Source organism: Lytechinus variegatus, chromosome 9 (genome assembly GCF_018143015.1).
Source record: "Lytechinus variegatus isolate NC3 chromosome 9, Lvar_3.0, whole genome shotgun sequence".
NCBI classification, from domain to species: domain Eukaryota; kingdom Metazoa; phylum Echinodermata; class Echinoidea; order Temnopleuroida; family Toxopneustidae; genus Lytechinus; species Lytechinus variegatus.
In genome coordinates this window covers 13236305-13257775 of record NC_054748.1, presented here as the reverse complement: position 1 = coordinate 13257775, position 21471 = coordinate 13236305, and the positions used below count along the sequence as shown (strand labels likewise).

The following is a 21471-nucleotide window of genomic DNA, read 5'->3' as shown; positions in this document are numbered from 1 at the left end:
ATAAGAGCGCGGTCTAAGTGAACCAAGGCTGAAATAAACCATGATTATTAGAATATCACTCAATGTGCTTCTTTTATATACAAATCATTAGTATAAAATAGTTTATATTAATTAATTCTTTTTATGCTATACAGAGAAGATTGTAATCATTTATTTAAAGTGAAATTTCTTCCATATCTGTTTGAAATTTAATTTCCAACTGACGTACAGATTAGGGAAGGCTTGGAACATAGACTCCAATTATTTTCAACACTAAGAAAAAGGAAACAAGAAAACGGGGTGAAATATAATATAATTTTCTGAATATTGTGTCAGAGTTATTGTTTTTCTCTACAAAAAACAAACAAAATTTTTGCTCTTTCGCTTTCGGTTTATACATTTTTTAACTCTCTCCCCCGTTTGTTCATCACGCCATTGGTATGAACTCAAAGTATCTCGTATTTCGACTACCCTAGTCTAGTCAACCGGGTATGAGTACAAGAAAAGTTCATGCATACGAAATAATTGCTGAGGAATGATCTTTTCCTTGAAGCAATTGCATTTTTTATGCATCTGATCCAGTGTGTAAAGTGGACATTTCACTATCCAACGTTGGAATTGAGGAATAAAAAGCAAAAATTGGCACGTATGCTTAATGAGTCGAGGAAAAGAAAAGCCCGCCCAACTTCCCTTGGAACGGGGAATCAATTCCTCGGATTACTTACCGAATTTCGTCTTCTACAACATCTCCTGATATATCAGAATCCATAGTTCCTCTGCTTATTCTCCTCTCTGAACAGTTCCAAGTATATAGTTCCTTCCTTTGACATGGTGTATCAAAATAGATGCGATTAGCCCTTTAGTGGAAGAGCATCGTTGTGACACTTGTCATGGTAATCCTTGTCCGTGACCAATATTATGGGAAGTAAATCTGCAGAATTATAGGCGGAAAGGCTTCGTATATATCCAACGTTCTATGACGCGGCGAGACCAATTGAACATGAACTAACATTCTCATTGTAATTATGAATATGGGCGTCGCGATATATGAGCGTTTTCCTTTGTACAGTGAGCGCGGCTGTCAGTATCAGATATTTTGAATAAAAAGAAAGGAAAATGGATCGTCGTTGGGGGATGATGTCATGAGTATGCTAGAATTGATTTACCAGTGTCGCCATCTTTTGGTCTTGGAACCAAATAATGGAAACTTGTTGATTTTTGAATAAGCCTCAGTGGTGAAAAAGACCATTGGGTGACATAAGCGAATTTGGGTATTTTTATTTTCATTTACAAAAATTATCATTACTATTTTTTATTTATTTATTTTTTTTATTTGTTTTTATTTATTTTTTTTTTTTGGGGGGGGGGACTGTTGGTACGAGAAGCTTTGGATCCATGCCATTTTTTCTTTGGTTTCCTAATCTATGAAAATATGGCATACGCAAATACAAATTATTATTATGAAAAATACTTTGTCGTTTGCATTACTCGCTCGCATTGGCGCGACTTGTATTTTTCATGTGCCATCTTCTGCTTCCGTTTATCGTAGCTTATTACATGCACCACTGGGAACGGGTTAAGAGCCTTCAAAAACAGCATTTTAAGGCACACAAATTTGATTTTTTTTTTAATGCGGCTAGGGGATAATTGGGGACTGGCGATATTTTTTCTCCAATTTTGATAATTTTGTTTAGCTTGAACATGGCAAAACTGTCTACAAGCTCATCCTATCAGTAGGCCCTTACATTAATTTCAATTCAATCTCGTTTATTTTTAGATCATGATTATAAGTTGGTTCATCTTGGGAAAGTGTCTCATCTTAACTTATAAGACTGGATCTTTAATCTCTTAAAAGGATGGTCCGGGCTCAAAGTACTTATAGGTAAATAGAGTAAAATTCACAGAGTAAAATGCAAAAAAAAATCATCAAATTCGGATAACAAATAACAAAGTTATTGAATTTTAAAGATTATTCCGGTGAAAGATTCCTAACATGAATATTCATCAGGTGGGCTGATGATGCCATATCCCCTCTTATTCTTTTGTAGTTTTTTTTTATATGAAATAAGGTTTATTAAAAAAAATTACCCCCCAAAACTGAAAAAATATGATTTACAACTGATTAGGTGCATTAGTTATTTCATCACAATGGAGACACATCATTAATTTACACATGTATGAAAAAAATGAAAGAATTATGATTTCATGTAATAGCATAAGAAAAGGGAAAGTGGGGATGTGACATCATCAGCCCACCTAATAAATATTCATGATGATGTGCATATGACTGTTTTCAGAAAATATTGCTTAACTTTAAAATTCAATAACTTCGTTATTTGTTATCCGATTTCGATGGATTTTCAGCATTGTGAATTTTACTCCATTTAGATATAGATATTTTCAGCCTGGATCATCCCTTTAAACCAATACCATTCCATTTGGAGTAAGATCGTTGAACATAAAAGAGCCATGAAAGATTATGTAACTTGCTTGATTTTTTTTGTAATTTTTTTTTATAAACTTTCAATGATCTCGGAGGTCTTTTACAACTCCTAACTCATCTTACAATGGTCTATGTGGTCTCCATGTGCTCCACAACTTTTTGAAACGATGAAAATATGATATTTCGGCGGTCTTTCAAGAAAATGTTATTTCAGTGGCCTTTCGGCGGTTTCCATCAAAGGTCACATGATTTGTCTTTCCATGTTATTTCGAGAGTCTCCTTAGCTTTGGTGCACAGCAAAAACTGTGGTGTTAACCTGTGTACATAGAGGACCACACCAGTTATTTTACACCGGTGTTAAATTGGTGGTGTTAGTTTTACACCTAAAGGTGTTATTACACCACCTATGGTTGTTACATTTCCACTCTTTGGTGTAATGTTCAATCCCTAGGGTGTTATTTTAACACCTCAGGGTGTGGTCCTCTATTAACACCAATTGGTGTCAGTTTTAACACCACAATTTTTACAGTGTAGAGATCACCGAAAGGCTCCTGAGAGATCCTACAAGGATCCTTAAAAGACCATTAAAAGTCCATGGAAAGATTGCCGAGAGTACGGAGCCTTTGAAGTGCCATCGACTTGACGACTTGGCGAGAAACTTTATCATGCCAACTCGACTTTAATATGTCGACATGGCAAGATATGAAGTGTTGAAGGCCCGGGGAGAGTCTAAATATCTAGCCAAGTTGACATATAACTTTTTATAAGTCAACTCGGCGGAAAAACGTATCTCGCCATGTCGACATATAACTTTTTATAAATCGACTTGGCGAGATAATATATCTCGTCATGTCGACATAATAAGGGTATTGTGTCGACAAGAAAAGATAAAGTATCTCGCCAAGTCCTGAAGTCGATGAAACTTTAAAGGCTCCGTACGAAAGATCATTTGTTGCATGAGATATCATTGAAAGACCACTGGGAAGAATGTTCTAAATTATGAGGACTTGCAACAAACTTGCGTTTGGTCGGGTTAGTCTGTTTCGAGCAACGCAGATTGACGATTGATTGCTACATGCGGTCGATTGGGATCAACTGAAAAGTCACAGTTGATTTGCAATGAATAGCACCTCAAATTCCTTGCAAAGCTATAGTTAGAGAGTTGGGCAAGATTCCTCACTTTGCCACGCTCGATCAGCCAGGCGCTAATTGGGTACCTGGAGGAAAGGTTCAGCAAGTGTGCGCCTAACCGGGAAGCAATAATTGTGAAGCATTTTGAACAGTTGGAGATTGATATCGAGCTATATAATAGCCAATTATTATTGAAACAAGAAGTGTCAGCCAGTCTTCAAGGGTTATTTTGTAGGTTTTCAAAGTTATTCCACAGAGACCAAGAGTTTCGATGATCATCAAGACTTCTTGAATCCTGCGCTCTTTCAAAGGTCTTCCTTCTGTGGAATGAGGGCCTAATTCCACAGAGACCAACAGTTTCGATGATCTTCAAGACTTCTTGAATCCTGCGCTCTTTCAAAGGTCTTCCTTCTGTGGAATGAGGGCCTATATGTAATTCAGGAAAGCTCCTTGCCATCATGTTGATAGTTGAATCAGACTTCAGATGCGGGTATCCTATGGTGGCTATAACAGCTTGGGGTTGAGGTGCCGGGGGGGGGGGGGGGGCTATATTGTTGAGGCCCCCAACACATCAGATGACCATCTGCTCCACCGCCCATGTTATTTAGACATTCTCGAAGCATAGAGATTTTCATTGAAAACAGTCCCAACTTTGTGACCTCTTTGTGTGAATAGCTTTGGACTTGTTCTGTAATTATGTTTATATCAATATGATTTCGACCTTTTTGTTCCTTCTCTTTTTTCTTTTCTGTATAAAAACGCATATATGAATAAGTCGATTATATTTTCTTCATTTCCAAGGGGGATCCACACTTAACAACCTTTGCTTTTTAATGGACCCCCTCATTTTCATTTATGCTCAATATTATACTGTTTTTTTTACGAAGTAAGAATACTCGTCTGTAAAATTGTACTTGATTTGTATTACTTTATATTACTTTGTATTATGTTTTGAATGGAAATGGATAAAGAATTGTATTGAATTGAACTTAGAAAACAACATAAAAAACCCAGCACCTATTAAATTTGTACATGAATATATACTTCAGGTATAGTCCTGTACATTGTGATAGGCTGACCCTTCTGTAATTTCACGCTTTTCAAGAAAAAAGAAATCAGCGCCCATATCGAATTTAAATATATACTGTATTTTTATATATGTCTGTGTAATAGACCAGTTCGTAGTTACTTCATGGGCAATTTTGGTCAAATGACCTTTCATTTCTTTCATCATGATAGGCGGGTTTCAAAGCAAGATATTACGTAAGCTTGCCTTACATAGCAGGATGACGAAATTGAATAGACCAGGTGACTAGAATAGCACACCAATGAACACTTAATGAAGGTATTTGTTGCATTCCTACTTTGAATGCATATCTTAGCATGTTGCACAATGTACTCGACAAACTGTGAAATACCAGTCGTTCGTGGAAGCATTGTTTTTTTTTGTGGATGTAAATGAAAACGACAATTCAAAAAAATGTATGAATAATCAGGACATCAAAGTTGGTGCTTATCTCATTAGATTTTAAAGCACCATGACACTTTAGTACAAATGACCTTCTTCTGATCATGCGTAGAATCTTTTGATCATGCGCAGAATGGAACTACGAACTGGCTTATATGCAAACCGTTCTGTATTTTCACGGTTCTCAAGTAAAATCTATAAAGTGAAGAATAACTAGTCATCACACCGGTAGCCGTTAAAAGGTAAATAATTTGCATTCTTGGCATTTATATTTTTATTGTTCAAGTGCAAACGATAAGTAGGTCAGTTCATTCAGAAAATACAAGTCGTACCAATAGAATGCGGATGCAATGCACGAATGTCTGGCGTTGAGGGAGCTCTCACTACACACGTCTTGTAAGTATTCAAGTATTAAACAAGGAACTCTGGAATTCAAGAATAAAAAAAATACATTTCCAAATTAAAAATTTAATTAGATTTAGAATATAAGCCATTTAAGCAATCAGACTACATGATGCGTATATTGGTATGTGAACGGATATTCCCTAGGGATCCTTTCTATTTTGCAACTTTTTTTATAAGGGGGAAATATCATCCACACCCGTATGAATATATGAAATATTTGTCATGACTTGTAATGACATAAGAAAAAATAAATACGGGGATGCGACGTAATCAGCTCATGTAATTGATATATGCATGACGAAGAGTATATAATTGTTTTTTTAATCTTGCCAAAATTATGATGTAATAAATTCGTTATGTGTTATCAGATTTTGATGACATTTTTGGCATTTTGCTTGGTGAAGCCTATTCTCTTTTTTTTGTAGATATAAACATTTTCAGCCCGGAGTACCGTAAGGGCACTAGTATTCAACCCGTTTGGAGAGTTCCCTCAAATATTTAGAAATATAGAATTTACCTGGATTTCAGACCCGTCTTATTTCCAAAAGCAAATGCTGGTTATTCTTTTTCCGTTATTTTTTTTCTTCCTCCAGTCGACTGTGTGCACGGGCGATCGAATTATACGGCGATTGTTTTTGGCACTAGTATTCAATCCGTCGGCACTAGTATTCAACCTAGCAATGAAAGATGGCCCTGTCTCTCAATCTGCCCTTGTCCCATCCGACTATGGACTAGACCATTTGAGATGAGACCAAACAGGGAATTAATCTAAGCCAGAGACTTACATAGATCTAGATCTAATTTAGCAATCTAAACCCTTTTGAGATTTGCTATCTATCCTCACTAGGTTGAATACTAGTGCCATTCAGTGCAAAAGGCCCTCGCCTCAAAATTCGATCCTCCACGCATACAGTCAACAGATTGATAAAGAAAATACCAACAACAGACAAGACCCATTCTGGAAAAAGAGGCCTATATAAACTTTAAGAAGCATATTGGGGTAAAAGCTGGGAACCGGACTATTTCACACAATTCAAATATGCTGAATCTGATAAGATCGGTTCCCAAGCTAATTTCTCATGTTTTGACCACCTAATTTGCATAAACAAAATGGCTGCCAAATTGACAATTCAGAATGTTATTTCGACAATGTTCTTTAATTATATTTGTTTTCACAGACATAAGTACTGCAAAATCCTGCATACACACGTGTACCTTTCTGGAAAATTTGTTATTTTTGCTTGCGGCTAATTAATTATGCAAATTTATGCATATTTTGGATCATTATGCTATAATTTGTTAATTTCAGCTCAAATGTTCATATTTTTGGTACAAATAGCATTTGCATCATTACAAATAATTGTACGGCCCTTAGAATATAATATCACAGTGAATAATAATGTATTTTATTGTTTTTTAATTTCTTATGTATTTCTTTTTATCTTGTACCTTTTGTTTTGTACATGTTTGTTATGGGATCTGTCAAGGTATTGATTATCACTGGCAGAACATAATCAGCTTCAATGATTTAATTATGTAATCACTTTTTTTACATTTGTTATTCGTATATCTCCATTTGCATAAACAGATGCACCCACATCTGCAAAGGTAAATTCGTGCAGGGAGTACCTTCCCATTTAAAACCACACTGGTGGAGATCCAACGAAATTCAGGAACCTATCTGTATTCAAGCGAGTGTCACTATTAATTGCTTGAATTTTTATTATAAATGGTATGATATCAATTTATTCATATTTACAATTTTAGATGATGAATTATCAAATTCGAATCATGAGAGTACTGTAATTCTCAACTCCCAATAGTCAATCAGTTGCATAGTAATATCCTTTGGAGTAGTTATATTCCCCGACCAACAGAATCTGATCACACATACATGGATATATATATATTAAATGTGTTTTTATTTAGCAAAATTAAGTGAAAATAGTCTGCTGAAATGAGATGTCCTGTGTGTTTCCCCATTATGCTTGTAAAATATTCCCAATTTTGAAAAAAAAATTCTCAGAACTGAACCCGCTTATAAACCAATTTCTCATTTTACCTCTCAATTAGACCGTTTTCCCTGTTTTAAAAGCCAGGCTGTGATGTTCTAAAGTTCCACAACGAATAAGTCACTGCATATCCTTTTAATAACAAATTTTGATCATTGGACTTCATTAAGAGATTACATGTGCATCTCCATAATATATCTTTTCCAATGCAGTACTGCACCTGTCCTATCAAGGTTTGCAGCTTCATCCAACTTGGAGGCATCCAGCCACCCCCTGCTTGATATACACCTTTACCTTCGTGGTGTTGAATGATCAATGTCAGCTCGATTTGGTGTTCCATTGGATGGCTTGATTGATAGGGCAGCCTCATATTATAAAAGTCATCTCTAATTGTTGAAATCAAACTAATTTAGTACAAGTATTCTGCGGAGGCAGTTCGTATCGAAGTCATCATGTTTGTGTTCTTGAGATATGTCCGATTATCATGTCACAGATCGGAGAAAACCTGAACTTTTGTCTTGAGAGAGAATCTGCTGTCTGACCAGATCTTGTTTCAGGTGTTAAAATGCTCGGAGTGCACCTTTTTAATACAAGGTGAATCTTGTAATGCCCCTTTGGCCATTTATCAAACTTCTAATATTCACACATCTTCATATCTTCATAAGATTTCTAATTGATAACGAAGATATCTTTCAGAGGATGGTGGGTTCCTGACATGTTTGGCGTTCCTGTAGGTGATTATTAATCCACTTGATCGGTATTAAACCGAACAGCATCCAAGAGCTTACCCAGCTCTGATAGGCATGCGAGTCTGATATATCACCATCAAAGTCTGGGTCGAGAATTTCTTCGATTGTAGAGCCAGGATATCTCTTTCTATGAGGAAAACAGTTGCCTAAGTTATGTTTGACTTGACAACCGGTTTTGATACCACTGAACATGTCATTCTTTTTGGAAGACTGACTGTCTGTTTTGGAATGATGATTCTGCACTCCAATGGCTTTCCTCCTACCTTGTTAACAGAGCTATATGAAGCTGTATTCATCACTGGCATGCAGTGTCCTGTGACTACCATTTGCTATGGAGTTCCTTGGGAGTCTGTCCCTGGTCCCTTATTCTTCAAACTGTACATCACTCCTCTTGGCTCTATAACGTGGCTTCATGGTCTTGGTATACACTTCTATGCTGATGACATCCAGGTGTATACCTCACTTTTGATCCAAAAGTTAAAGATACAGAGGTTCGTGCAGCTGCTGTTGTTGGTGCTGCCATTGGGGATTCGATGTTGGATGAACATGATGAAGGTCAACTTCCTGGAGCTTAACGATGAAAAACGAAGTATCTTGTTCTGTCATCTCCATATATGCGTAATTATTATGACTACAACTCTAGTCTTAATAGGTGAGGAAGCTATATATCTCCAGTATGCAAGGCTAGAACTCTTGGCGTAGTCTTTGATAGAACAATGAGCATGAAGAAATGCACATCAGATGTCTGTCAATCTGCACATTACCAGCTCCACAGAATTGCTGAGAATAGACATTGTTTTACATGAGTTGATTAACCTCTAGACTGGACTTCTGCAACTGTCTACATGCTGGTTTACCTCCATCAGGCATCCCAAGAACTTTTTAACTATAAGACGCAGTGTGAAAATCTGTTCTGCATTGGGCAGTGACTGGGCTGGAAACCTCCCCGTTTTGCCCATGTTTTTACTTTGGAGCTAATCTGTGTTTAGCCCCATGTTTTAAATTTGCTCTTCTGTATTCAGTATCGTTCGTCAAGGAATCTTCCAAGGCAAGGATTGGATAGAAGTTTTGGTTTTCAGTTATCGCTTTGATGGTTGACTTGGGGAAAATGTATCGTTGCCAAATAAATAAATAAATCGGTAATGACCAAACAATTAGTAATTAAGTGATCCAGTAATACAGACCCTTTGCATTTAATTACAAATTGTTCTTTGGTTAACTGCTATGATTGCAGTTCTGATGGAGTTGAATAAAAGTATATAATATTGCTACTTTGCTACAAGGATGTTAACAATGTAATATTTGATACTTATATCAGATTGATAAACTACACTGCCTAAGTCATACATTTATTTGATCATTAGATCTGTTATAAAACATAATATTTCTATTTCAAGAAATTTAATTTCAGCATGATTACAGGTTTTCCAACTTCTTAACTTTTCTTTTCGTACGGGTTCATTGAATTTGGTAAGAAGGATGATTATAGGATTGGCATCAAAGTGTTTTTATATTGGGCATGTCTACTATACCTTGCAAGCATATACTTTATATAACAGGTGTGGGTGTGGGAGCGTGGGTATGGGAGCATGTGTGTGTATTTGTTCCTGAGTACAATTAACAGTTGTGGCAAAAGAATTTTATCAAATGATTCAATCATTGAAGCTTAATATTTGTCTGCCATTGGTATTAGTTTTTTAAAGATCTCATATCAAACGCATCCAAAGCAAATGGTAGAAAATACAGGAACATAGAGAAATATCAAAGAACGATAAAATACATAGAAAAATTGACCTAAATATTATATTTAAGGGCCAAACAATTATCATAATGATACAAATGCTATTTGTACCCAAAATAATAAACGTTTTAGATGTAATTATCAAGTTATAGCATAATATTGCAAAATATGCATAAATTTGCATAATTAATTAGCCGAAAACGAGTATTATAAAAGAATATTGTAGAAATAAGATTATAAATGGTCAATTTGGCAGCCATTTTGTTTATGCAAATTAGGTGGTCAAGACATGAAAAATTGGCTTGGGAACCGGTCTTATCAGATTCAGCACATTCAAATTAGGTGAAATAGACCGGTTCCCAACTTTTACCCCAAAATGCTCCTTGAATTCGAATTCTCCCCATATTGGTCTTGTCTAACAGATTACCCTGGAAATAACAAAGGTATGAAATTAAGATAAATTCACTATTTCTAAATATTTTTCAGGAATATGTCAAAATCTTTTAATCATGCCGGGTTGAATGCTAGTGCCCATACGGTACACCTTTTAAGCATGTTAAGTAGGTAAACCATGTCGAACATCTTTCCATTCAGTGGAAACAGAGAGGTACTTCACGACACCATACGCATACGTAGACCGAATTAATGCAAGGTATTTTTTTTGCTTTTTTATTTTTTTTTATTTACAGCAGCGTTGCCCCCTGCACCCCTAATTACTTATTAATATTTTAGTAATTATTTCAGTTGTGCAATCCAGGGCTGTACTATGATATATTATTCACAGCGAGGGGAAGAATTAAAAGGTCTGAATAGAGTCAAACTGTCACGCGATAATAAGCCATTCCCATCATCATGTGCACATTATTATCTTATTCTACACACCGATAGCTAGGATTTTTCGATAATGGGAAGGAAAATGGGTGGATGGGGTCGTCGGGGAGGGGGGGGGGGTAAGTACCCAAAACAGTACACATTGATCACATGGGCTACAAATAAGGGGCCCTAAAAAATCAATATCTTTTTTGTAGTAATATTATTTTTTCATACGAAAATTTTTGATCAACTTTGTCGCTATATTAAGTACACACAGAGGTAATTTTCCTTATAACACGCCCCTCCCTCAAAGAACCTTAAAAAGTATGGCTTTATGCAGAACTTTTTTTCCGGAGGGGAGGGGGAGGTGTATTTTTTTAAAAGAAACTCGAAAGGAAGCGGAGTATTCGATGTTCTCAGGGGGGGGGGAGTATTTCTTGTCGGGTCCCTTGCAAATATTTGGTGATTTGTGTCAAAATTTTCAGTTACAAAATTGTAAGTTTTTATTTTCTTTTAGGGGGGGGGGGTGGTGGAACTGCCTTCTACTCCCACCCGCTGCGTACGACCATTATGAAATTGACTTTCAAACAAAATGGAAACAGAGCATGACCAACCATTGTTGGTGTGGTGTACCGTTTGCGATTCAAAGTAATTAGGTAATTTTCACTTTCACGACGCACGACAGCTTTAAGAACGTAGAAAATGTATTGTCAAATGGCCCTTCATGACAATGAATAACCCATACGTCTTTGTCGAAAATACTGGCGAATCAAAATACCAGTTTTAATCAGCTCCGAAACTTGGGACGAAACTGCTGTTCACTGGGTTCATCACTGGGTGATGAAACTGGGTTCACCAATTTTCGACAAAGACCTTCAAGCTGATCATTGTCACTTGACGGGTACTTTCAATACATGTGTTCTTGGATCCGTCGTATGTCGCGGAGCAAACACCGCCTAATGTGTGGATATGGTATCCGCGATGTTCCGAACAATCTGGGAAATATCGAACTCGGGCGATGTCGTGCGTTGAGATGTGATTCATTAATACTTCACTGTAAATGGGTTCCTGTACCGTTTGTCTTTATCCAGTAGATAGCTGAATCAGCAATGTTCACAGCTGTGGAGAAAGCAGAACAGTAGAAGTAGGTTTTAGAATCCTCTATCTCCCCCCAAGCCTTTGGCACGACGAGAAGCGATGAAAAACGAGTCAGTGGCAAAGATGAAATCCCTGTCCAAAAAGCAATGTCCATATCAAAAAGCTCCTCCAAATAGTTAACTCCAAAAAGTAGAAGAAAAACAAAACGTAACGTCAAAATAACCGGAAACACGAACACCAGCAGGAACAGAAACGCGTAAAACAGAAACTCCAAGAACACAAAAGGGACGTCATAGCACGTTAGAGGGACATCTCGTAGTCCGAGTGCCATGCAGGTCTACTGGCCCGACGGAGAGAACGCCTGGGCGAAGAAGCTGGCGTGGCAGCAGGAGCGATGCCGTCATCCGCAGGCGATGGAGCAGGGGAAGGTGGTCTAGAAGCCACTGAAGGGGAAGCTTCATGAGGAACCGCAGCCGGGGCAGCACGGCGGGCCGGGGATGACAAGACATCAACAGGGTCTGGTCGGCGGGAGCCATCGGGTTGATCCGTCACTGGTGATGGACAGGCGTCGGTGATGGGCCCAGGTTGCTGTCCAGGGGATGGGGTGGGCGCAACCGGACACGGTGATGGTGATTGTAGTTTGCTTGGCACATCAGCAGGCGGCAAGGTCGACGGGGCAGATGAGGTGTCCGGGTAACTGCGGGTACGAAGGTCATCTTCCACCGTCCTCGGTGGCAAGGGCCGATGGACCGGAGTGTAATGCCGTAGAAACTTGCGATTCCGTAGGGTGATACGGCCGGATCCATCAACACGGACTAGATATTGGTCATGCTGCCGTACTTCAATCACCACGCCGGTCTTGTCCCATTTCAGAGGATGCGGCCCTGTTTGGTTTTGAACGCGGACGTGGTGGCCAACAACAAGTGGAAGAAGCCGCTTGTGTTTCCTTCCAGCGTTCTGCTCCCTTCATGTGACGGTTGCGAAGGGCCTCTTCCCTGGCCTGTAGGGTCTCAGACCAGGTGTTGTGTGGCTTGTACCTACCAGGGGCAATAGGAATAAAGTCCTGGATTGGGTGGCCAAAGACACACATGGCTGGGGAGAGCTTCGTGTCCCTGTCTGGGGTGTTGCGATACTGAAGTATTGCCCGTTGAAAGTGATCCGTATCAAGGGAACCAGTAGTGCCCGTGTTGCTCATGATGAGGCGCTTGATGGTCTTCACAGCAACCTCAGCTCGACAGTTGCTGTGGGGAAATGCAACAGAGGCAAGACGATGATGGATGCCCCAATCCGAAAGGAAACGACGTGAAGCTACCGCTGTGAACTCAGGGCCTCCATCAGAAGCCAGCTCATCGGGGATGCCAAAGGTGGCGAAGACACGACGGAGACATGTGATGAGTCCACTCGCCCCCAGTGCAGATCGCTCGACGATTAGCCAGTTCGAGTTCCTGTCCACTATGACCAAATAGTTGCATCCTTTGTAATGAAAATAGTCTGCACAGATACATTGAAAGGGGAAGGCCGGCGAGATCAGGGGAGCCGGCGGTGCACTGGGATTGGATGGGGCTATCCGGTTACACTGAGTGCATCCTGCACGTAGGGCTCTGATCGCGGGGGTAATGCCAGGCCAGAAGACAGAAGCTTCAGCACGAGCAGTCATCGAGGTAACCCCTTGGTGAGCAGCATGCAGGTGGGTCAAGATCTCATCCCGGAGGGAAGGAGGAATGAGCACACGATCATTGAAGAGGATAACTCCATCAACCGAAGAAAGTCCCTCACGAAACTGGAAATATTCACGCAGTGGATGAGGAAATGCATGGCGATGTTCAGGCAAGCCAGACTCGATGAGGTCAAGGAGGGTCTGCATGTTGTCATCACTCGCTGTCGCAGAACGCATTCTATCCCACGTAACTGATTTGAGGTGAATAGAGTCCAAGGCACACATAGCAGAGGATAGTGTGCAGACTTCAACAGAATCAGTGGAAGGGTCCGAGGTCCGAAGGCCCCCCATGAGCGATGGTGAGTGCAGGAATGACAGGGGCACGACATCAACCATGGCTACGTCATCTGGGAGGTGCAACTTCTCTGCCTTGCCTGTAGGGTGGCGAGAGAGGCAATCTGTAGCTCTGTGACGGACGCCAGGGACATGGAACATTCTGAACTTGTACCGCAGTGTCTTCTCCTTTAGATTACGCAGGCGGGGGTTAGGGATCCCCTCCAAAGCCCTGTCACCGAAAATCTTGAGGAGTGGCTTGTGGTCCACGGCAATGATGAGATCCTCGCATCCCAAGACAAAGTATTGGGCCTTATCGAGGGCGTCCGCTACGCTAGTGCTTCGCCTTCCACTGGGGCGTAGCGGGATTCAGCAGCATGTGTAAACCGACTCCCGACAAGTGTTACCTTCCAACCCGTGACACAGCAGAAGGGGATAGTGCCATCGCAGGTGCAGTGTTTCTGCAGAAGCCAAAAGCCTATGCCATCCTTAGACCAGTCCGTTGCCAGGCAGGTCGGCTTGCTGGGGTCGAATATCCTCACGCCATCTTCAATCTCGCCGGCAATAACAGCTTGGATTCGTCGAAGGCACGCTGGAGGGCAGTAGTCCACACGAATGGCGTACTGGGCTTCAGGAGCTGACGAAACGGTAACATCTTTTCTGTCATGCTGAAGGCATATGATACTTGGTTGACAAGCCCAACCATGATCGCACATCAGTGATATTAGAAGGTGCTGGGAAATCAAGGATCGCCTGCAGGTATTTCTGGCATGGCCGCACACTGTCGGTAGTGATTTCGAATCCTGCGAATTCAACAACATCCGCGCCAAGTGTGAATTTGGTAGGGTTGAGGATGATTCCTTTCCTACCACAGATGTCTAGCCACTTGGCTGCTTGGAAAAAGCTGTCAGCTAATGTGTCTGCCCAGAGTAAGACGTCATCAACACACTTTGTCTTGCACGGGATGGCCGATACAATTTCGTCGTATCGCCTGGTGTAGCCATCACCAGAAGCGATGTAACCCTGAGGTGCAGTTTTGTAGCGGTATCTACCCCAGGGTGTGATGAATGTTGTGAGATGGCGATCTTCCTGGCAGATGGGTACACTGTGGTAGCCATTCCAAGCATCACAGACAGTCTTCTTCTTGCCATGTGGAACTGACCTCGCTTGGAGAAAAGGGGATTGAGTGTGGTGTGTCTCGCGGGTTGCATGAGCATTGAGGGCCTGGAAGTCAACAGTCCTTCTTGGTTTGCCATTCTTCTTGGCACACACAACCATCCTATGGCACCAAGTGACAGGCTCTCCAACAGGTACAGGTTCAATCACACCCAGCTGAACATCGTGATCCAACCCAGCCTTGACTGCATCCCGCCAGTGGAGTGGTACAGGCACAGGTGTGTGATGTGCGATAGGCGCCGCATCAGGGTCCACCATCAGTTTAAGGGGAGGGCCATCCATCAGGGGCAGTGGTTGGTGTTCGCAAGTGTTGAACGTACTACTCTTGTAATAATCAAGGAGGAATTGCTGGAGCTTGGCACGGTTGTCCTCAGTTGCCGGAAAAGGTAGTGAGGTGGGAGGCGGTGGGGGCAATTGACGTTGAGGGCAGTGACAGGCACGTCCTGTATGAGGACCCTCAAGGACCGCAGCCATGTCCTGCAGGGGCGGGTCTCGTGTCGCACCAAGTTGTGGGAAACTATCTGAGATGATTCCAAGGCCAACACAAGCTTCTCGGCTGAGGAAGAGCTGATCACAACTGTCCGTGACGTAGGTAAGCTGTCTCGTACGGACGGTACGGCCTCGGGCACCCGTGCCAGACAGACGCAAAGGAATGGCCCCAAGAATCCTGACGCCCCCTTTAGTGGCAGTTCGCATCTTCATACTGACGGGGATGAGGTCCCGTTGACATAATCCAAGGCGGCGAATTATCTTCATGCCGGCCAAGCAGCTCTGGCATCCGGTGTCAGCCATAGCAGGGGTAGATTGAGGCATCGTAGGGGAGGAGAGCCGAAATCCAAGAGCTTCGTAGTCATCAGGGACAACCAGAGCAGTCACATCTACAAAGGGTTGCGGGGAAGACTTCCTTCTGATCCATGCTTGGTTAAGGCTATCATAAACATGATGATCAAGGGGAATGCCATGGCCTCCGCAGGAGTGATCATAGCCATGAACAGAGCAAAAGGAGTCAAATAGAGCATTCTCCTGTCCTCAGGGGTCACCGGAGGGAGACGTTTAGGTTTGTCCTGCTTCGGCATACGTTCTCCATGTGGTGGAACCTATCACAGTGCCTGCATTTGTGTCCATATGCATCGCATTGTGTCTTACGGACGCGAGCAGGGGCACCCCGTCCATGTCCCTTCTTGCCACAGTAGTTACACAAGTCTTGGCCTTCCTTGAGGTGCATTTGCTTTGTTTTCCGATATGAGCTGCTAGCGGAGTTCACAACGTGAGAGTCCAGGAGGGATGAAGCAGAACGCTTGCCGGCCTCCTTCGCCTCGATGAACTGGAAGACGTCCTCTAAGTCCATGGTCTGGTTCTTGTCCCCCAAGAGGTCGAGCTGAATCTCGGGGTCAGCGATTCCCCTGGTAAGGGCATCCCGCAGTATCTCATCAGTGTAGTTGACATCCATAGAGCAACCAGGGCACTTAATGTTGAACTTACAGATCCCTGCCTGACCACGCAACCGGGCCCCGAAGCTGCGGACTGTCTCATCCCGGTCCTGACGCATGTTATGTAGCGCCACGCGAGCCACCATGGTGTTTTCCTCACGCACAGCAAGCCTCTTGATGGCCGCCAGTACCTCAGCTTCAGACTTGGTGGTGAGGCTGACACCAGAGGATCTTGTAAGGTCCTTGCGAAGAGGTTCATCGCAGCATTCAAGGAGTTGCACGACTTTGTCTTTGCCTGAAATCTTGGTAGCCTCCACATAATCGGACCATCGAGAGGTGAAATAGGCCCAGTCCTCGCTAGTACCGGCTGCAACTATGGTGGGCCTCTTGACCTTCTCTATCTTGGCAGCAGACCCTGTCCCAGCAGAGGCATGAATTGTGGAGTGGGTCGTGAGCAGGGCAGCAACAATAGAGGCATCCAGATCCGGCGTGGCATAGTCGCAGCCTGGAATTGGGCAGGATACGATAGGCATGGTGGTAGCTAGGCAGGCTTGAACACAAAAGCTGTGAACATAAATGGGTTCCTGTACCGTTTGTCTTTATCCAGTAGATGCTGAATCAGCAATGTTCACAGCTGTGGAGAAAGCAGAACAGTAGAAGTAGGTTTTAGAATCCTCTACACTGGGTATACCATGGAGCTCATTTATAGCTTCATAGATCGACGAGGTGACACACCGCTTCCGCTTGATCTATTCTAATTATTAAAGATTAGAAATGAACGCTCGTCGTTTGATGTTCATTTGCTGGTGGATACAATGGCTCGTCTCTAATGATGTCAATGGTAAGAAATTTGATAAATTTGAAAAATTGATATTTTAGTCCCAGATTTACATTTCCTTTAACATTTCTTGAGAATCGTCATTAGCACTCTACTGAGTGGATTAAGCGCGAAACAAATCTAATTTAGCATTGATTTTTATCATTATTATTATTTCTATTACTATTATTAACATTGTTGTTGTTTTTGTTATTAATGATAATTTCATTTTATCATTCTTTTTCTTCTCCTCCTCCTCCTCCAACTTCTTCAATATTATGTCTGATAACTGAAAATGAGAAAAACAAACGTGTCTGTGTTAGGTACTGGGATTTGGAAAGCAAAATGCGTAATGTCGTGTTAAGGTCAATAATTTTCAATAATGTTAGAATTTCTGCATGAATTAAGAAGAATTGTACTTTAAAGACTTGTTGTTTGACTTTTTTTAGCGTTTAAAATTGCTAATAATCAGTTTCGGCTCATTTGTTGAACAGCCTTGATATTTTGATACGGTACTTGTATCAAATATTTTTCTTTCCTTTTCACTTAAATTTTTCTTTTTTTAGTTACAAATTTTATGACAATCTCATGAAATATTGTATATATTTATATTTGGTGTCATATACTGTGTTAATTAATCAATTATGTATTATTGATTATATTGTGGAGCGTTGTGGCCCAGTGGATAAGTCTTCTGACTTTGAAGCAGAGGGTCGTGGGTTCGAATCCCAGCCATGGCGTAATTTCCTTCAGCAAGAAATTTATCCACATTGTGCTGCACTCGACCCAGGTGAGGTGAATGGGTACCCTCTAGGATTAATTCCTTAAATGCATGAGCGCTGAGAGGCAGCTCGAGCTAAAGCCGGGGTAATAATAATAATAACAACGTGCCTCGGAATAGAATATTTCTAGATAGATGGCGCTATATAAATGCCTATTATTATTATTATTATATTGATTTTCAATAAAGGAAACCTGTGGAAGTGTTAAAAATATTCGCCTCATAGAATTGTTGATTATTATCTTGTTAGTCAGTCGATCCTTACCACCAGAAACAAAGAAAAAGTTGAAAGCCACTCACGGAGAGTGGTTTCCTCATACAAAAATGGCGAAAATGGTCTGTGGGGAAAAACCCCGCTCACCCTCCCCGTTTCCTGGATCCGCGCCAGTCCAAGTACTGGGGGCGTGGCGGGGGCATTTTTGTGCAAATATTTTCAATTTTCTTTGTTAAGGATAAAAAAATTGTTGAATGTGAATTCCAAAATAATTTCTAAAATTCAACTGAGATAGATATGAGCCACAAGAACAAAAAATAAAGGGATAAATAAATAAAGGGGACACCCCCATTTTTTTTTTTTTTTTGGGGGGGGGGTGCTGCATATATGTTACCATAGACAGTAGGTCTATCCCATGGAAATCATGTGGTATGTTTTTTTTTAGACCAAACCCCTTCATTCTTAAAAACCAGGCACCCAACTTAACATAAAAAATGTTCCCTGAGCCCTGGGCCCGGTCTGTATTTTCCTTATGATATTAGGTATCTTCATATCCTCAAAGAAAAGTGCAAGTTGTCCATTTTATATGGTGCTTCACAATCTGAAGTTGAGACACTTAATACCCGTCTGTGCTAGAATCACGATTCTGTAAGTGTAAAATAGGCCGCAAAATGATGAAGTTGAAGACATAATAACCTAAATAAAAACACCTTTTCAAGGTCGATCCTGACATTGATCCCAAAATGATATTCATTTGAGGGTAGCTTGATTAAATAATACATGAGGGAAACTGAAATTCAGGTCGCGATGCAATTTTTTTTTAATTATTATTATCGACCATTAACACACTGCGAATATCTTGAAATATCGCAAAGGTGAAACACTCGAAACCTGTATCTTTACTACTTACAGTGAGATGGTTCAAATTCGAGTTTGGTTCATTTCATTTCAATTCAACTCAACCTCACAACACATATATTATATGATAACCAGACAAATTAATATGCATCGTATACAATTTGGAAATGCAAAATATAAAAAGTGTTTACAGTAAGCACTCACTGGCCTGGGAAGCGAGGGTGCTGGGGGGTTTTCCGGGGGGGGGGGGGGGGGGTAGGGTGCTGCTTGTATTATAGGATTTTCATTTTAATAAAAAAAAGATTGCTTTCATTTGATGGTGATGCTAGTTTAACCTGCGGTTTCCATGACTACCATAATCATGAATGCATCTATCTTGTCACTGCATGAGCTTTGTATCCCTGACCATGCTGACAAAGACGTGAGGTTTGCGTCGAAAATTTTTAGAATACTTAGAAATAATCTTTGTCGGAACTGCAATACGTTACCTCTTTGTCTCTTTTATCTCATCTGTGTCCAACACGTGGAATGTAATATCTAGCCCCCTCAAAATATCTGGCTCATTGCGCCACTTATAAACGGTGGACAAGTTAACTTGGTTGATTGCCCGATTTCCAAGCGATTTAGATGAAGCTAATTACATCATTAATGTCTTTTATCATGTTTAGTGTTTACAGCATGTATGATGGTGGCGAATCAAGTCGTGTCAGGGTGATCTTCATCGGAAGCAGGCCGCATGGCTTGCTTGATCAACTTGGAGGCAACGTCACTGTCATTACTAATGTTAATTATCATGTATTAATTGCGCGCTAACATGGTTTCCGCATGTGAGCACGGCTTCCATCATTACTTCCAATGGGGATATTGTACAGGTGAATCCCCGCATAAAGAATGATTTATTACCATAATTGCATTTACCCCCCATGAATACATTATGAGCCGAGATGATTATTTTGCTCTTATGCACTATGAAATTACTCATCGATTCTATCAAGCATACCAGTAACCTTCTAAAATATTTATGAAAATTACAAAATATTAATAATCGGCCTCTGTTAATAGATGTTCGATTTTCTATACGACTATGTATGTGCCTTTCTCTACAGTAAAGATACGTTCGCTTCTTTAGATCCCGGGCAGGGCCAGTCAAATATATTGCTGTACACTCGCGTGACCCCACCCCCCCCCCAAAAAAAAAAAACGCGTTTAAAGGGAGGTTTTCTTTTCTTCAGTTTTGGACGCGGGCCGCGCGTGCGTGCACTCGTTAAGGGTATCAAAAACACCGATTTTTTTAAAAAAAAGTCGTAGTTTTGAAAGACTGGTCAATCGCAGGAAACGTATTTAAGGTATGTTTTTTAACCAAAGGATTTTTTTAAGACCAGCCAAACGTGTTTGTGGTATGTTTTTTCCCCAAGCCTTTTCCCCGGGGTCATATTCTGGCGATAACTTGTTTCGGGCCCAAAATATGTAAATAAAGCCCGCCGAAAAACATGTTCGGGTGTCTTTTGCACACAAAGAAAAACTCGTTTAGACACCCTAAACGAGTTTTTCTCTGGAAATAATTTGGCCACGCGTTTGTACAGCAATACATTTTACTGCACCCCCCCCCCGTTTCATATAAAAAAAAATAAATAAATAGACAGTGTTTTTACTATGCAGGATGGGCTTCATCGAATAAAACATCTGACCATTTTCACACTCTCAAGGTCTACAAGGTAAATTGTCAATTTATCTACCGCCAACTCGTCCACTCATCACATGGTCTACATGGTCTACGTTCATTTAGTCGAATGCCATTCCGTCCATAAACATTTCGTCTAAAGCCATTTGGTCCAATAACCTTTTGGTCCAATAATCACTTCGTCACCAGTTCGTCTGTCGTCTGACTCATAACCAGTTGGTCTAATACGCATTTTCTTTTGTATCATTTCGCCTAATCAACACTTTTAATCCAATAAGACCAAATAGTACATGGACTATTTTTTTTTTCAATTCAGCATTTATTTCCAATTCATCAAAATACAAGTTGATCATGTACAAAAAATAGACAATAAAAATTAAAAACACATCATTGAAACATAAATGAATACAGACGGTTACAAATGGCTATTGGACAACTGATTATTAGACGCAATGTTCAGTGGGCGAAATGGCAATTACACCATGCGGACAGTGGACGAACTGATGGTAGACTAAATAGACGATTTGGCATTCGACCAGTTGGAAGTAACCTAACACCCTCTCCCTTTTTCTGCACCCTTCCCAACCCCCTTATCACCCCCCATGCAGGAACTGAGTTTTATGATGATGGGACACGAAATATGAAGAAGAAGCTTTATATTGACGTCATTGACTCATACGGACCT

The 21471-nt window shown here is 40.8% G+C and overlaps 2 protein-coding genes across 2 annotated transcripts; both read right to left on the bottom strand.

Annotated features, from left to right (window-relative positions):
* Window positions 1-12139: 12139 nt before the first annotated feature.
* On the bottom strand, window positions 12140-13991 carry LOC121421818. Its single transcript, XM_041616618.1, has 2 exons — window positions 12758-13991; window positions 12140-12723 (listed from the first exon to the last, which is right to left on the bottom strand). The coding sequence occupies exons 1-2, from the start codon at window positions 13989-13991 to the stop codon at window positions 12140-12142; spliced, it is 1818 nt and encodes a 605-aa protein (XP_041472552.1).
* A 2050-nt stretch (window positions 13992-16041) lies between these two features.
* On the bottom strand, window positions 16042-16968 carry LOC121421817. Its single transcript, XM_041616617.1, has one exon. It carries the CDS (start codon window positions 16966-16968, stop codon window positions 16042-16044), a length of 927 nt encoding a protein of 308 aa, XP_041472551.1.
* Between the last annotated feature and the right edge of the window lie 4503 nt (window positions 16969-21471).

Bases quoted from the DNA above. Each gene is read 5' to 3' on its own strand.
- LOC121421818 (XM_041616618.1), bottom strand. From the start codon at position 13,991: ATGTTCCATGTCCCTGGCGTCCGTCACAGAGCTACAGATTGCCTCTCT. The intron at 12,724-12,757 runs GTTGGCCACCAC...AAAACCAAACAG, and splicing joins AGCGGCTTCTTCCACTTGTT to GGCCGCATCCTCTGAAATGG.
- LOC121421817 (XM_041616617.1), bottom strand. From the start codon at position 16,968: ATGCCTATCGTATCCTGCCCAATTCCAGGCTGCGACTATGCCACGCCG.